This window comes from Arvicola amphibius, chromosome 6 (genome assembly GCF_903992535.2).
Source record: "Arvicola amphibius chromosome 6, mArvAmp1.2, whole genome shotgun sequence".
NCBI lineage: Eukaryota > Metazoa > Chordata > Mammalia > Rodentia > Cricetidae > Arvicola > Arvicola amphibius.
In genome coordinates, this window is record NC_052052.2 from 1,051,207 (window position 1) to 1,068,987 (window position 17,781).

General features: G+C 51.8%; 1 protein-coding gene across 1 annotated transcript in view; it reads left to right on the forward strand.

Moving 5' to 3' along the window:
• The window catches only part of Prkcz (protein kinase C zeta), a 106,182-nt gene that overhangs the window by 71,181 nt on the left and 17,220 nt on the right, over window positions 1–17,781 (forward strand). Inside the window, exons 6-10 of the mRNA XM_038333393.2 lie at window positions 5,171–5,302; window positions 5,956–6,037; window positions 6,629–6,681; window positions 7,511–7,699; window positions 11,125–11,222. Coding sequence (XP_038189321.1) covers window positions 5,171–5,302; window positions 5,956–6,037; window positions 6,629–6,681; window positions 7,511–7,699; window positions 11,125–11,222 — 554 coding nt within the window. The remainder of the gene's footprint in view (window positions 1–5,170; window positions 5,303–5,955; window positions 6,038–6,628; window positions 6,682–7,510; window positions 7,700–11,124; window positions 11,223–17,781) is intronic.

A 17,781-nucleotide genomic window follows, 5' to 3' on the forward strand; every position in this document is an offset into this window, starting at 1 on the left:
TAGAGACTTCCTGGAGGAGGTGACTGGGAAGTCAGCCTGGAGAAGATGCTGGGAATCCAGGATATAGCAGGCACAGTAGAACCCAAATAGTATCAGGGTACACTGAGACCTAGGCTGGGGACGATTCCAATGGCCCTGCGTCTCTGCTATCCCATTAAGATGCTCCTGGTACTCCCCAAGCCTGACACATAGTAGGCGCATACTGAACACACTGCCTTGCTCTTTACTGTGACTGACTATTGGAAGAAGGTTACCACTTAGGGAGACTGGGGTTGGGCAGCTGGGTGGACGCACAGTGGGGAACAAAAAACTGGGCTGTATTTGCTGAGAATGAGCAGAGTTCTGGGAGCCAGCATGGGCAGTAGAGAGGCCACAGACGGCCGCTCACCTCGGAGAGGTCTGGTGTCATCAGGACAGAGGTAAAGGGTGCCAAATGTCAAGTATTAGCATGCTAGCCCAGGTGCTCAGAGGACAGCAGGGGCTGGAACGATGCTGCCCGGCAGGATATGTTCATGGGATTTTACAGTAAGCCAACCAGATAGCTGAGGTAGACGTTGTCTTCTGGGAATATGGAGAACCGGAGACATCTGGCCTTGGAGCACCCAGTGCCAGCCCCAGCATTTGTCTGTGAAACAAGCAACTGGCCATCTGGACAGCCAGGTGCCCTCTCTCCTGTGAACCTATCACGAGCCAGAGCAGGAGTCTCAGGCAGCCACCTCCTCCCAGGGTACTGTAGAGGATCAGAAAGTGCTGTTGTCACTTGTGCGTGTTTCCCTCGCTGACGGACGACCCGTGGCCAGGACAAAGCCCATACACTCGCCCATCCACCGGGCACACAGGCCAGGACTCTGGCAGCACCAGGAGCCTCTTCCCACAGTGTGTGTGGTCACGTGTGTGTCCGTGTACAGACAGATATGCATACACATATACACAGGTTTGGGTGGAGGCCTCAAGTTGGCGTCAAGTTATCCCTTTGTCATTCTCCACTTTAATCCTCGAGACAGGGTCTCTTGTTGTGCCTGGAACTCAATTCCCCGGAGCGCCTGGACAGTGAACCCCGAGGACCCTCCTGTCTCTGTTCCCGGTGCTTGGATTATAGGCATGCACTATACCTACCTTTCTTATGTGGGTGCTGGGGGGCTCAAACTCAGACCCTCACGCTTATATCGCCAGCTCTTTACCTGCCGACTAAGCCGTCTCCCTCTGTGAGACTCGAAAGGAGGATCTAGAGGTGACATCTCGGCCATCTGACAGAGAGGGCAGGGCCCGCCTTGTGGACCCGAGGCCTAGCATTTACGTAATGGGAGAAGTACTCTCCTGCCCCTTACGTGGAGAATGTTGGTTAAGGAAATGGAAGATCCGAGCTCTCTTGCCCACCAGTTGCAGAGAGAGCGAGGTTAAGAAAATGATAAAAACCAGAAGTGACGTAGTCTCCAGGGAAAAAGCAGGCACTGGGGACCAAAGGGGATTTTAGACTTAGCCACAGTAGACAATTCAGATTTCCTTGGTTTCTAAACAAACCAAATGCAGAAACCGCATAGGAAAATCTGTCTGCGTGTGTGTGTGTGTGTGTGTGTGTGTGTGTGTGTGTGCGTGTGTGTGTGCGTGTGTGTGTGTGCGTGCATGTGTGTGTGTTTGTGTGTGTGTGCGTGCATGTGTGTGTGCGTGTGTGCACGTGTGTGTGTGTGTTTGTGCATGTGCGTGTGTGTGCGTGTGTGCACGTGTGTTTGTGTGTGTGCGCGTGCGTGTGTGTGTGTGCATGTGTGTGTGCGTGTGTGCACGTGTGTTTGTGTGTGTGTTTGTGTGCGCGTGTGTGTGCATGTGCGCGCTCATGCCGGAGGGCAACTTTGGATGTCATTTTTCAGGTGCCCATCTACTGGGATAGGGACTCTCACTGGCTAATATTCATAAGGTAGGCTAGCCGAGCTAGCCACCAATCCCAGGACCCTGCCGGCCTCCACCTCCACAATGCTGGGATTTTTTTTCCCCACATAGGTGATTGAGATCAAGCTTTGTGTTTGCAAGGCAAGTGCTTTACAAACTGAGCTATCTCCCTGGTCCTAGGGGAAAAATGCGTGTTACAAATAAAACCTCAAGGGATAAAAGATCAAAGGAACACAAATGGTTGCCATTTTGGACTTCCTGCAAGCTACCCCATTTTCTTTTCCTTTCTTTCTTTGAGATACTTATTTTTAATTTTATGCATACGGGTGTTTTGCCTTCCTGTATGCGGCCTGGGCATGTAGTATCAACAGAAGCCAGAAGGGGGAGTCGGATCCTCTGGAACTGGAATTGTAACAAGAGCAACCAGTGCTCTTAACCTCTGTGCCATCCTCCCCACCTTCTTCAAGTCAGCCTTTGATAAATGCCAGGACAGAGCAGAGCTGTGGGTGTCTGACGAGCGTAATTGCTTATAAATGCAGACAGCTTGACCCTTACAAACATTTTTTTAAAGGCAGACATCTTTCTCAGACAGTGTCAAGGGAACTGAATGAAATCATTGCTTAGGGTTCACTGTGTGAGCTGCAGTGGGGTCTGGATAGCCCCACAGTGGGGTGCAGACATGGACTCTGCCTTCTAGAATGGTTTCTGCCCTGCTTCTGTCCGAGAGGACCCACCCCCTGCAGTCAGTCCACGCTGTTCTTGCACACTCAGGGCGTAAACCCCGGCCGTTGCTGGTTCCTTCCTTGTGATGGCCACGTGGCCCTGTGAGGCACACATGGGTCCTCGTGCTACAGGGCAGGCTGGGGAGATGATATACTTTGTCTTCTGTCACCGGGATCTCAAGAAAAGAAGCTTCTCGGAGTGGGCAGAGAGACAGGTTTAGGACATGCCACAGGTAGGACCATCAAAGGTTTCTTCTAAGATCTTTTGTCTGAAGAAACTAAAATGGTTAGCAAATGTTTCCTGTAAGAGACCAGAGTGTATATTTTCCGTTTTTAAAGACACACACCTCTACTGCAGCATTCAGTGCTGCCACTGTGGCTCATGGGCCGCAGATAGTACGTGTGTCCGTAGGTGCAGCTATGTTCCAGTAAAATTTCATATACCGAAAAGGGGGGAGTGGTGGTCATGAGCTAGCGTTCACCTTCTGCTGTGGTGTGCACGCCCTTTCGCTAGGAACTTGGAATCAAGGCCCTGAGAGAAACGGATTTGGGTCCCCCCATGAATCCTACCCTTCCCAGGTCGAGTAACCCAGAGGAACAGGAATTCTCTCTCTGAGAATTTGAAGCCTCACACCGGACCTCACGCATCCTGACAGCCAGATTTATGCCCCCTAAGAGGGTCTAGTCCAGCAGCATCCCCAGGCGGCTGGCAGAAGCAAGCACCGTCCCTCTTGAAGGAAGTGTGAAAGGATTCCCACAGATAGTAAATTGGACATCTGGGCTCACAATCAGCAAAGTAAAAAACCTCGTAGGAGACTGGTCCTTCTGGTCAGGAGCCAGCGGAAACCAAGCTGGAAGGCGCGGCCTGGCCCAATGCAAAAACGAGCACTTGATATCTGTGAAAAATTAAAATACATAATTGAAAATTAAGAACAAGGAACAAATTGGCAGTATGTGAGACAGACTTTAAAATGTTTTTATCCCATTAATCCATTTCCCCTGTGAGTTTCTGAGAATAGAAGCCTGGGGCTTTGGGTTTGCTGTATTGTTTCAATGGCACGTTTTCAGAAACGTTGATGATTTAAGTATAGCTTTCTTTTAATAGAGAACCACTTGCAAGGTGTGGTGGTACCTTTAATCCCAGCACTGTAGACACCGAGACTAGCGGCTCACTGTGACTCGGGATCAGCCTGTTCAGGGTAGCAAGTTCCAAGCCAAGAAGGCTACATAGAGGTACCCTGTCTCAGGAGAAAAAAATTAAAATAAAACTAAGAAGAAAATAAAATAAGAAAAAAAGCCATTGGTACAGTTTTGGTGGCTCCCCTGAGAAACATACATGAGGTCTCAGTCCAGTCCATGTTGGCATTGCCCTTGGTCAGCAGTTACCTGTGCTGACCCTGGTCAGAGTAGCTCTTGTCCAAATACGGTGAGGCAGATCTATAATCACAGAACTGGGGAGGCCGAGACCAGGCTGGGCTACACGTCAAGACCTTTTCTCAGAATGATCAGAGGCTGGGAACATAGCTCAGTTGGTAGAATGTTTGCCCAGCATGCACAAGGCCGTGAGTCCCACCCCAGCAGGACATGACAGACCGGGCATTGTTGTGCATGCCTGTGATCCCAGCACTCAGGAAATGGAGGCAGGAAAAGCAGAAGTTTAGGCTGGGCTAGAGAGATGGCTCGGCAGCTGCAAGGGTTTGCTGCACAACCCCCAGAAGCTGAGTCCAGATCCCAGTACCTGCCTAACAAGCTAGGTAGGCATGGTTGTGCAGGCCCTGAGTGAGACAAAGACAGAAGGGTCACTGGGTTCCCCCAAAATGAGCCCCAGGTTCAGGAAGAGACCCTGCCTCCGAGGAAGAAGGCAGAGAGCATTAGAGGTGGACACCAGTACAGACGCCACGCGCTGCCGGGAGGCGGGTTGTCACAGTCGTTCTTGGTAACATAGCAAGTGAGAGGCCAGCCTGGGCTACGTGAGACCCTGTCTCCAAAGGGTTAAAAGAAAGTCAAAGCACCCAAGGGAGCTGTTATTTCTGGGACAGCAGGGGACCCACATTTCTATTTGTAGATACAGATGCCACGAATAGATGCCAGAGGTATGTCCTATTGCCAGAGTGTGGCCAGATTCTGAACACGGTTCTTCTCGCACAGAGTTTATAAAATTACAAAAGTCATGGAAGTCCCACCAGAGGAGCCAACGGTCACTGCTTTCAGATTCATTGAAATCGTGAATAATAAAGGATTTGCTTGCTGCAGCCCTTCACAGTTCTCCCGAGTCCCAATGTCAGCGGTGCCCTTTGGGGTGGTGACGGTCGGTTTGAAAGAGAGTCATCAGGGGCTTCCACTGTGCTCCTCCTGACCATGGCAGGCACCACAGCCTGGTCTTACTACCTCTGGCCTTCAGGGAACTGCTGGGCTAGGACGGGCCTGCATTCCGAAAGGAGGCATCTGACCCTTCTCATGTGGTAGCTTCCCAGCGAAGGTTTTGTCTGCCTGAGTTTTCTGTGTGGCCGGCTGGGCTCCCGGGAGGGCCGGCCGGGCCTGATGGCTGCCGTTCCCATCCGCAGGGAGCTTACTGTGGCCGGTGCAGCGAAAGGATATGGGGTCTCGCGAGGCAGGGCTACAGGTGCATCAACTGCAAGCTGCTGGTCCATAAACGCTGCCACGTCCTTGTCCCGCTGACCTGCAGGAGGCATATGGTGAGTCGGGGCCTGCGGAGGGCTCATCTTCATCTTGCCAGAGTGAGGAAGAAAGATGCCCCCGAGGTGGCTTATCTGTATTCCATGTATCGAAGTAAGAACAGGATCCAGACTGGGGCATGAGTCTCCCACAACATCGTTCTCCCCAAAGCTCCTTTCTACCGCGTCTGCTCTAAACCCTGATGGCACATGTGACCTTTGACCCTACAGGCCCACATTTCATTGATGAAATGAGCCCAGAAATATGACCTATCAGAGCTCAGGGAGGTCAGCACTTGGACCCTAGGGGCCATCACTATAAGCTGTCTCTGATATGACTTCAGCTAAGCAGGTTCCCAGGGCTGCCAGCACGATGTCCACAGTGTAAACAAGGGTACCCCCTTGCCAAGCGTGCTGAAAAGCATCCCTTCTAACACCTGCTGAGAAGGCGATAATACCCTAAGAGCCTGACTGAGTGACCACCTCGACTGCCACCCTGTAGATTCACAGGTGGCAGTCATTGTCTGTTCTGTGCTCTGTCCAGCAGCACATCTACACACGCACACGCACGCACACACGCATGCGCGCACACGCACGGTGCCGTTTGTAGTCGTGACATCAAAGCGGGGTTGTAACTCCTGCCCCATCCCTCCAACACAGCCGTTTTCTTGCAGGATTCTGTCATGCCTTCCCAAGAGCCTCCAGTAGATGGCAAGAACGACGGTGTAGGCCTTCCTTCAGAGGAAACCGATGGAAGTAGGTGCCCCTTTCCCCACCTGGGCAGGACCCACACTGACTCTCTCCGAGAGTCAGTGTGGGTGAGCTGGGCTGGGGAGCCCCCCCGCTGTCCCCAGGAAGATGGGTGGGGCTGCTGGCCTTCCCTGGTGGCTGCCGGGCAGTAATCCCCTCATCGCTGGGAACCTGAGGCTGAGGGCTTCTTCCTCTGTGCCGATTCCAGTTGCTCTGCACAACACTTGATATGTGACCCCAGGCCAGGCACCTCCCATGCACCGGGAACCACACAGAGCTGACCTCCGCGGAGGTGGCTCCGTATGACACGTAGCTGCTGTGTCATACACAGATGTTGTGTTTGAGGACAGTTCAAGGGAGGAACATTAAAAGTCAGGTTCGGTGACACGCGCCTTTAGTCCAAGCACTTGGGAGGCAGAGGCAAGTGGATGTTTTCATGAGTTCAAAACCAGCCTGGGGTCTGGTGTGACTGATTGGCCCCTGAGCGCTGCCTTCCTGTCAGAGGCCCCAGCTCCCTGCACTGGGGTGAGGGTCTGCTGGGTCCTTGTGTTCCTGTGACCCTTTTAATACCCTTCTTTCCTTCCTTTTCTTTCCTAGTTGCTTATATTTCTTCATCTCGGAAACATGACAATATCAAAGACGATTCTGAGGTAAGTGAATAAAATTAGTGTTGCCGGGGTCTTTTCAGGAAGCCTGTTTGCTTCTGGGGCAGTTACATGGATTTCAGTATGGCCGAGGGATAGGATATTAGGAAGTTCCTGAGCTGGGCTCCGATGAGACCAATGGCCTGATGACAGTCGTGAATTTGCCACACTTTTGTCTGCTCCTAAGCCTCCCTTCTTTGTTGCTTCCTTTGTCCTTCCTGGTCTGGCAAGCCCTCAGCTGCTCCCTCAGTCGGACCTTTTCCCGGAATCTGACCCATGGGCTCCATCTGTCTCTGTCCAGCCTCATACCTGCAGCTCTGGTGATGAATCTGTTTGAGGGAGCAGAAGAACACGCTGTGCTCATGGCCTTTGCTGATCACCTCACAGAGCAGGCCCCACCCTATCTACCCTCACTCCCTGAACCAAGTGGGGCCATGGGCTCTGCTCTCTCCACCCTCCCCAGCCTCACAGAGCACACGCTGCTTCCCTTACGCTCCTGAAGCAAGTCCCCACTCTTCCACCCTCATGGAGCAGGTCACTGAACTTCCTACTCTTACAGAACATGCCCAGGTTCACAGCCTAAACAGCCTCACCCAGTAAACAGCCCCCGCATCCCCCAGACCCCTCATGGAGGCACAACTACGTTTCTAGTTCTTTCTTTTAGAAGCCCACGGTCTTGGCTCATAGTTATTCTAACCAGACTTAGATTGGACCGGGTGCTAGAACATGAGGCCTGGCTCCACACTGAAGAATAGGCCTTGTTGCCTTCCGTGTGAGGGTGAACAGTTCTTGGATTCTGGCCAACGGTGCCCCCTGCCCTCTCTGGTCTCCCTAGGACCTTAAGCCTGTCATCGACGGGGTAGATGGGATCAAAATCTCTCAGGGGCTGGGGCTGCAGGACTTCGACCTCATCAGAGTCATCGGGCGTGGGAGCTATGCCAAGGTCCTCCTGGTGCGGCTGAAGAAGAACGACCAGATCTATGCCATGAAGGTGGTGAAGAAGGAACTTGTCCACGACGACGAGGTGAGTGCGTGGCCCGCCAAAGAGCCGCGTAGCATTCGGGGTGTGCACATCTGTGGACTGTGGGGACAACAAACTTTCACATGCGAGAGTTTGTCTAGCCCGCTTCCCATTTTTCTCTATGTCTTTATCTCTTTTTTTTTTTCTTTCTTTCTTCTTTTGGTTTTTCGAGACAGGGTTTCTCTGTGTAGTCCTGGCTGTCCTGGAACTCACTCTGTAGACCAGGCTGGCCTCGAACACACAGAGGTCTACCTGCCTCTGCCTCCCGAGGGCTGGGATTAAAGACGTGTGCCACCTCTGCCCAGCTCTTTTCTGTGTATTTTTAGAGGTAGTACTAATAGGTCATGTGGTAATTTTGGGTGCAGTTTCTGGAGAAATTCCCAAACTGTGTCCACCATGGTCGCATCATTTTATGTTCCTGCCAGTAGGACACAGGGCTCCATCTTCCATCTTCACCAACACTTATTTTCTGGCTTTGTTGTTTCCCTCCCAGTGCGTGTGTGAGTACTCACTGTGCGCCCTTCCCTCCCAGTGCGTGTGTGAGTACCCACTGTGCGCCCTTCCCTCCCAGTGCGTGTGTGAGTACCCACTGTGTGCCCTTCCCTCCCAGTGCGTGTGTGAGTACCCACTGTGTGCCCTTCCCTCCCAGTACCTATGTGAGTACCCACTGTGTGCCTTTCCCTCCCAGTACAGATGTGAGTACCCACTGTGTGCCTTTCCCTCCCAGTGCGTGTGTGAGTACCCACTGTGTGCCCTTCCCTCCCAGTACAGATGTGAGTGCCCACTGTGTGCCTTTCCCTCCCAGTACAGATGTGAGTACCCACTGTGTGCCCTTCCCTCCCAGTGCGTGTGAGTACCCACTGTGTGCCCTTCCCTCCCAGTACAGATGTGAGTGCCCACTGTGTGCCCTTCCCTCCCAGTACAGATGTGAGTACCCTCTGTGTGCCCTTCCCTCCCAGTATGTGTGAGTATGCACTGTGGCCTTGACTTGCGGCTTCTCTGATCCGGGGCTGACACTTTTTCCGCATGCTTGTTGCTTCAGGTCCGTTTGCTGTTGTGCTGTTATCCTGAATGCCTGTTGTGTCTCTCGGGGGCAGAGGAAGGCCAGTATGTGGTAGCACTGACGCTGCCCGTTGGCTGCTGCCACACTAAGCGGTGTCGTGTTTGTCGGGTCATAGAAAGGCTCTCCACCCCCACCCCGGCCGTCAGGAGTTGGGGCTGAGGTTGGTTTGGGACCTTCACGTGTAGGGTGCATTTGTACAGTGCACAGCCCGTAGTGATATTTCATTTGTATTTTACTACATGAAGCTTGCCTGAAGATCAGAGCGTAAAACAGCCACACTGGTCAACCATACAGGCCAGGCAGTGGTGGTGCACACCTTTAATCCCCGCACTAGAGAAGAGTGTAAGGTGGGATACGACAGGAACTCGCTCTCTTTTAGTCTGAAGATGTCAGAGAGGTAAAAGGTCTCTAATGGCCTGGCTGCTTTGCATTTCTGAACTTCAGGTTGAACCCCAATATCTGTCTCTGGGTTTTTATTATTTTTATGTGCTACAACATAAAAGCACATATGTCAGGCTGGTCCTGTGTCCCTGGATGCTGACCTGCTGAGTGGGTGTCCCCATGACTTAAGCCTGTCCTCACCACCGGGTGTCACCTCTCCCTCCTGAGCTGAAACTGGTTCTCTTTCTCCGAGTCACCTTGGACCCTGGCTGCACCGTAGCCACTGCTTCCCAGGTGTCTGCCTTTTGCCTTTCCCAGGTTGCTTTGTCTGGGATCTGAACAAGGCCTGAGCTCCCTCACATCCCCCACTGACAAACACCCAGTGGCTCCTCGCGTCCTTGAACCTGGTCTCTGCTTGCGCAGGGCTGAGGCTCCTCTGCTTCTCTCCAGGGGAACTCACCAGCTTTGTCCCGCCCGGCCCCAGGCATTGTTATACAGTGCTGGTTTGCCAAGGCTTGGCTGGTTTCAAGTGAAATCATCTCCTATCGGCATTGATTCTCCTGGTGCCCTTCCAGCTTGTTCCCTGCCGAGTTGCTGTCAGGCCCCGTCTTTTTGTGCTGCAGCGTCAGCCCCGCATGGTGCCAGGTGTTCATTAGAGCCTATAGTGGTGCTTCTGGGGCGGGGTGGCCCAGGCTTGGGAGAGGTGGAAGACAGCCAACCTGCCGGGTTTCCATCCAGGAATCTGGGTGAGCTGCCTGTGGCAGTCAGTCGGGTAGCTGCTGGGTGAGCAGGTCTAGAGTCGGGACGAAGTATGCCTGGGTGTCCTCTGCATGGAGAAAGGCCGAAGCTGTTCCACCAGGTGTAACATTAATAATAAAAACCCAGAGATGTTGGGGTTCAAGCTGAGGATCAGAAAAGCAAAGCAGCCAACCACTAGAGAGTTCTCACCGCTACCAAGACTCAGCCCAACAAAGGCTATCCACCAGACTGCAGACTGAGACACTCTCTAGTGACCTGGCTGCTTTTCTCTTCTTATCTTCAGCTTGAACACCAGTATCTGTCTGTCTCCAGGTTTTCAATATTCATGCTTTAGCTTCTAGGGATCAGGAGCGACAGAGGGCATACCATGGCTGTCTCCAGCCCACTAATTGGGTGTCCACTAATTGGGTGCTTATATTCTTTTCCAAAAACCTTCCAGCGAAGACAGCACTATTTGAACGTGTCTCTACCTTCTCACTTTTCTGCACATCAAGATGGGGGTTGGGAGCCTCACCTCGCTCTGTTCCCTGGGGCTGTGGTGGAGCCAAGCTGTAGTCTCAGACTGAGCTGCTGTACAGACCTGGGGGAGATGGCCCGGTGGCAGCAGCTGAGCTCCAGACATAACCGGCTTGTCTGCAGACTCAGTGACTCTAGGCCTTAGGAAACCTTCCATCCTTCAGTGTGTCCTAATTGATTTCTATACAACCTTTCAAGAACTTTGATGGGTAACACAAGCCAGGGTATGGAGAGCCAACCCCAGCAAGCATCTTGGGAGGGGGAGGCTGATGGAGGTGATGCTGGAGATGTTGATGGTGGGGATGGATGTAGCGATGACCCTAAGGGACGATGGTGTCAGGATGAGGCTTACGGGGTGGATAATGGTAGTGATGGGGTGATAGTTTGGTATTTTTTTGTTCCGTTTTGCTTGTTTGACACAGGATCATTCTCTCTCAGACTGCAGGCTGCCTAGGAATTTACTGTATAACCCAAGCTGGTATTGAACTTGCCAATAGTCTTCCTGCCTTACCTGCCTCAGTGCTGGGACCACAGGTGTGAGCCACCACACCTGCTTGTGATGTGCTTCTTGATAGATGTTCCCTTTGCATCTGCAAACTGTCTTCTCGACCTCAGAGAAGAAAGCCTTTCCCGTCTCGCCCCTGCCTTCTCCAGGGCACCCTGCGTGGCGCTCGGGAGCCTCATTGGCACTGCCTGGTCTCTGTTTCAGGATATCGACTGGGTACAGACAGAGAAGCACGTGTTCGAGCAGGCATCCAGCAACCCCTTCCTGGTTGGCTTACACTCCTGTTTCCAGACAACAAGCCGGTAAGGAGGAGCGGGTTTCCCTAGGCTCTGCTGCCTTCTGATACGGACCCCCCAGAAGCCACGCTGAACCGCAGTCCCAGGTGTCCCCCACGGGCCTCCTCCGACCGCGAGCGTGGGTTGTTTTTAGGTCATCATATTTATTTTGTGGTTCCCATTACTTGGTGTTATATTCAGTAGACTTCACGCCTCCGAGTGTATGTGACACCATTCGTGGGACCTTCTCGAAGGCACCCTACCAAGTGCATGTCGTAGGTCAGACGAGGGGTGCCGGAGCAATCATGGATATCCTGTGCTGTTGCTTGCTGAGCAGAGACATACATTAATTAGCACTAAAGGCGTCACTTCTAAGCTTTACGATATATGCTGAAATTCTACTGCTTTAAAAACGTTTGAACTCCCATGACCTAATAGCACAGCAGTACACTGTGCATCCGGGGACTACTTGACTTGGACTAACGTGTTTATCCACCATGTCCCTGCAAGCATCCCCCACTCGGTCTGTCATTAGCAGGACTCGTGGGGGCTTTGCATCCCCTGCTCAAGGCAAGGAATTATTGAACCGAAAGGATAAAAACTGGCAAAGCTGAGCCAGATGTGACACTCAGAAAACAGAGGCAGGAGGATTATGAGTTTGAGGCCAGCCTGAGTTAAATAATAAAATACGATCTAAAAACCAACTGGGCAAAGGGAAAATGGTGCTTGAGGCAAATTCCAGAAGAAGCTAGACAGAAATTTCGGAACATTGCCCCTAGCCCTCTGGCAGTGAACCCTCTCATTGTTTTATCAGACTGGTTATTAAGGCCAAAAGTCCTGATCTAGAAGTATTCAGCAAGCTGTTCTTCTCCATGGACCGTGAGCTGGAGACCAGGAAAGCCAGCTGTGGAGGGCAAGGACGGACTGCCCAGCCCATCAGCCCTGTGGATGGGTGTTCACTGATTCCCATCTCCCCGACTCTGGGAAGGACCTCTGCTTTGTTTGTTCTGTGTTTTCATGTGTGGCCTTAGAGACATACTAAGAAATATACTCGCAGATACTTCTTAGCTAGGTCAGCACAGTTAATATAAAATCATAAGCTGAAGCCCTCGCTGTGTGCAGTTGGCACAATGAGCCATGCTGCCTACATAGGGCGCTTTTTGTCTGTGTGTTTTTGTTTTTTGAGACAGGGTTTCTCTGTAGCTTTGGAGCCTATCCTAGAACTCTCTCTGTAGACCAGTCTGGTCTCATACTCACAGAGACCTGCCTGCCTCTGCCTCCCGAGTGCTAGGATTAAAGGCGTGCACCACCACTGCCCAGCCATAGGGCACATTTTGTAGGGACCAATTTGTAGTTCAAGTTCCCCAGGTTTGGCCTTTGGTGTGCTTCTATCTGAGAAGCCCTGAACTGAACTGGCCTTTTCCCAAACCAGTTGGGTATAAGTTATGTCCATTGTGACTGGTGGCATTCCTGTCACCTGTTGGGAATTCTGTTGTTACCCCCTCCCTGCTTCTCACTCCTGAATGTGTCTGAGATTCTCTCCTTTCTCCTGCTTGAAGCCTGGCCACAGCTGCCTCAGGATGCCCGGTCCCTGGGCTCCCCACACTGTTACTTCCATAAGCCAAGCGTAAGAAACTCTAGTCTGAGATCTTTCTCCTGACCAGGACAGCTCTGATTACTTCATAGTTACCACTGGGAGGAAATCCAGGTTTCCTGTGCCTGGGAGAAAGGACATTGTGCCCAGGGCCCATCTCCGCACTCCATAGTCATCCCCCTGCCTTGCCTCATAGAGCCCTTTTTCCCTGTTCCATCCCCGCCCCCGAGCCAGAGCCACCAAAAAGGCTCAGCAGTCAATGGTCCCCTTTGTGCACCCCGATGGCCCTGTCTCCACACTGCCCTGGCCCTGACCACGTCTCTTGTGAGTAGGAACAAGCCTGAGGGAAGGCAGCCCAGCCCAGCCTTGGAGCTCCCAAGGGGTGAGACCGCAAAGAACTGGTATGGTCTAGTCAGCATTTGCAGGGCTCAGGAGTCCCAGCAGGTCCACCCAGGTCACCTCAGTGCAGAAAGTGATGCCAGGACAGTGACCATGCAGCAGCGTCAGCACCCACAGCGGCCAGGCGTGGACCCGGGACCCGGGAGTAATGCCTGTGCACTACTGTCAAGTTTCATTGCCCGTGTTTCTTTGTAGTGGCTCTCTCACTGACCCTGGAAGCATCTGGCCTGGGTTGTTTAGGGTTTGCATCTCTCCTGTGGTGTTTTCCTTTGGGTTCATCTGCTTTGACCTTCAGCGGATGTATATGTATGTATGTCTCCCTTGCTGTGAACTCCCTCAGAGAAGGGCTTGCTATGTGTTTTTATACCTCCAGCGTTTGGGTACCTGTCAGTAAACCGTGATGGTCCGAGCAGGGAAGACTTAAGGTAAAAATCATGTTTCCTGTACAAACATAAAATGTGCACTTATAAATTTCATGACTTGTTGCCGGGTGTGGTGGCGCACGCCTTTAATTCCAGCACTCAGGAGGCAGAGGCAGGCGGATCTCTGTGAGTTCAAGGCCAGCCTGGTCTACAGAGCGAGTTCCAGGACATCCAGGGCTGTTAAACAGAAAGACACTGTCTCAAAAAACAAACAAAACCAAGATTTCACGACTTGTAAGGGAACCAGCAAGATGTTGCCGCCAGCCCTGGCATAATGGCAGCTAGAATGTCAGTGGATTCACGACGGTTCAGAGCAGAGTTGACAATGCTCCTTCACTCAACAGACCTAACTTGCAGGTCTAGGAGACGCTTCTTTCATGTTGCTGTCCATGGCTCTCACAGAGTGGTCTCTGTCACAGGCCACAAAACTCTAGAAACAGGCATCAGAGGCAGCACCAGCCACACAGTGCCCGGTCCCCTAAGATGTCTTATTGTCTCTTGGGCCTGCCCTGAAGATTTGCTGACAGCAGTCAGTCAAGGCCAAAGCCCACCCTTCCTGGTTCTTGGTTCCTGACCTGCATGTGCAAACACTTCATGTGTTTCCTCTGGGAACGAAGCTGGAAGGTTCTGGAAGGTACCTGATGTGGGGAGCCCTTCTCCCGGTTGGTGCTGTGTCTTTTGCACAAGCCAGTGGCAGCATTGTGAGCCAGCCCTAAGGAAAGGGAAGCCAGCTTCTCCCTCAGTCAGAGATACTGACCACAGGTGAGGCAGAGCTTCCAGGGACAGAAAATCTGGTGCCTGCAATCGGGTACGGGATACACCTGATGCCTCCTTGCCCTGCCTCACCTACTTTGTGACCACAGGGTTTATAAAGACGTCTCCCAGAAACTCAGCCTGAGGTCTCGCCGAGCCTGTTGCTAGGGGCTGGATGAATGTCGGTGTGTTCTGCATCCCGGCAGATCACACACAACAGGAAACCAATGAAACTCCAGACAGGATGCACGCGAGCACTCGCTGGCAGCCGTGAGTGGAAATCTAGTAAATAAAAGACAACGGTTTCCACATGTGCCTGATGATTATAAAGAGGCCTCTTCAGGCTTGGGGGATGGAGGGATAAGGATTTCTTTCTTCCCTTCCCAAATCTAGTGGTCCCTACTCTGGTGGGCCTTGCGGAACCCCTGCTCTCATAGGCCAGCTCCTCTTCTAGGATGTGTGTAACGCGGGATACAAGGATGGAGCATTTGTAACACTAAGCATCTGTGTGTGAGGAACCCCGTGGCTCCATGGTTTTTTCCAACAGTAGCCAGAATTAAAATTTTGCCACAAAACCTCTTAAAAACAGGGAAATTCTTTCAGCTGGCACTGTTCCAGGAAAAATGGCAACCGAAAAAGCCTCCTTTTAAACCCTTTGGTGTGTGCCCTCAGTTTAAGTGTGTCCTGGGGACAGGGATGCAGGCTGCCACTGGAGCTGTTGCTGGCTTCAGACTTGCTCGAGACAGAGAATAGGGGGTTTTTTGTGTGTGTGTTTGTTTTGTGGTTTTGTTTTTCAAGGCAGGGTTTCTCTCTGTAAGGATCCTACCTGTCCTGGAACTTGCTCTGTAGATCAAGCTGTCCTCAAACTCACAGAGATCCACCTACCTCTGCCTCCCGAGTGCTGGGATTAAAGGCGTGTGCCACCACCGCCCGGCTGAGCGTAGGTTTAACATGTGCAGAGGAAAAAGAAAGAAAAAGTTCCTTGGCCTGCTGTGGAGTTTTTTATTACTATTGTGTGTGGGCAGAGGGGTGTGCCAGCCTGTCTGGAAGTCAGAGGACAATTCTAGAGAGTTGTTTCTTTCCGTTTACCTTTTTATGTGGGTTGTGGGGTTCAAGCTCAGGTCAGCAGGCTTGCTCTGCAAGCCTCTTGCCGAGGCCCTGCTCTCACTTTAAAGGAAGGACAGACCTGCTCACTGTTTGTTCTTAGAGAAGCCCCCAAAGGTATCTTGTCTTCGATACTCGAGGAAACTCGTTCTGCCTAAAGTGGCTTCAGGGTATTAAATGCCACTTGATCCTCTGTGTGTATTTACGGAGAATGATAAAATCGGCCACGGTGTGAAAGCGCGAGAGAGATTCTTCTCTTAGGAGAACAGGAAGTAATCCCCCTGGAATAGATCATAGATGTATCAGGAGGCGGGGGCCCAGAGATTGGCATCCAGACTAGGACATAGTGGTGAAGAAGGTACCTGTGGGTCCACAGGTATGACTGGGAAGGAGGAAAAGCTCGGCTAGGTGACATATTGGGACTGAGCAGCCACAGGGCCTCGGGTGACCTGAGAGAGACCCTGGCCCTACCCCGTGCCTCAGTGGAGAGGGAGGAAGTGCCCGACTCGAGCCTACCTAGCTCCTCAGGAGTAAGCAAAGCAGCCCAGTGATCCCAGGGCAAGGCTGGACTGGATGCAGAGAGGAGAGCCCACTGGGTGTGGGAGATAGAGCACATGAGGTCGTTGTGATAAGAACCAGGATGTGACAGCGGGCAGGGCGTACCAGGTCCAGCCCTCAGAACCAGTTCCTCCTGCAAGTTGGAGGGACAGGGCCCACACTGGTGTGAACTGGGCAAGCATCACTCAGAGGCCGTGGGAGGGAGGGAGGGCAGGTGACTCAGGCTCTGTCAGGCTCCTGTGCGCTCGCTGTCGTCACTCGTCACACCGGAGCCCAGAATGGAAAGAACGAGTGTTGAGTGGCAGCCGTGGAGCTGAGCGTGGGAGCCACATCAGCCTTGATGCCGACAGCGTAACATCGCAAACCCCTGCTGGGTGACTGGGGCCGTTCACCTGCAATTTCCAGTTCAAACCTTGGCCGAAGCTAGCTGGCTAGCAACAGGAGCAGCGTCAATCAGTGAAATCTGGGTTTGATTGAGAGACCTTACCTTAGTGAGTAAGGTGGAAGAGGAATAGAGGAAGACTTCCAACACCAATCTAAGACCTCTAAACACACGTGTCCACCCATATGCAAGCATGTATACACATGTATAAACACACCACACATGGATAACCATGTCCTGATGCTAGGCTGTCCCTGGGTGCTTAGTGATAGCCATGTCTGGTGCTAGTCTGACATTGTGTTTTCAAACTTTGCTGTTGTTAAGGATTTTTTCATTGCTATCTATAGTGATGTTTAGTTTGTCTATAGTTTTCTTAGGCAATGTTTATTGGATTTTTTTATTTTTTTATTTTATTCTGTAGAAAATCTTAAATAATGGCAATTATCAGCTACAACTGCTTTTAAGATTGGTGTGAGGATGCCGGGCAGTGGTGGTGCACGCCTTTAATCCCAGCACTTGGGAGGCAGAGGCAGACGGATCTCTGTGAGTTCAAGGCCAGCCTGGTCTAAAAGAGCTAGTTCTAGGACAGGCTCCAAAACTACAGAGAAACCCTGTCTCAAAAAACCAAAAAAAAAAAAAAAAAAAAAAAGATTTGTGTGAGGGCTGGAGAGATGGCTCAGCGGTTAAGAGCATTGCCTGCTCTTCCAAAGGTCCTGAGTTAAATTCCCACAACCACATGGTGACTCACAACTATCTGAAATGAGATCTGATGCCCTCTTCTGGTCTGCAGGCAGACACACAGACAGAATATTGTATATTTAATAAATAAATATTTAAAAAAAAGATTTGTGTGAGTGTACACGTACAGGTACCCTCAGAGGCCAGCAGGGAGCAGCAGATTCTGCAGAGCTGGAGTTATAGATATTTGTGAGCCACCTGGTGTGGGTGCTGGGAACTGAACTTGGGTCCTGTGCACAAGCAGTATATACTCATAATCACTAAGCCGACCCTTCCCCCATCCCTTTTTGGTACTGGGTTGAGAGGCCAGAGTCTCGTACATGACAGGTGAACACTCTAAACCACAGACTCAGGATTACCTCGTGGTAGATACTGTGGGAATTTTCCTCAGTGCCTTTGCCCCGGTTACTGTTTTGGGGTTTCTAAATGGCAGCTTTCTCCCCAGCCATTTGGTTGCTTTCTCCTGTCCCTCAGTTTCTGACCCTGGGAAGAGTGTGTGTCTTGTATCCTGTGGTGTTGAGGATACCAGCCCCTCTGAGTCACAGTTCACAGCACGCTCTGCCTGCATCTGTCCCCGTAGACGTCTAAGTCAGTTTGCTCCCTCCTCACCCCGGTAGGTTTCTTTGCACAAGATAA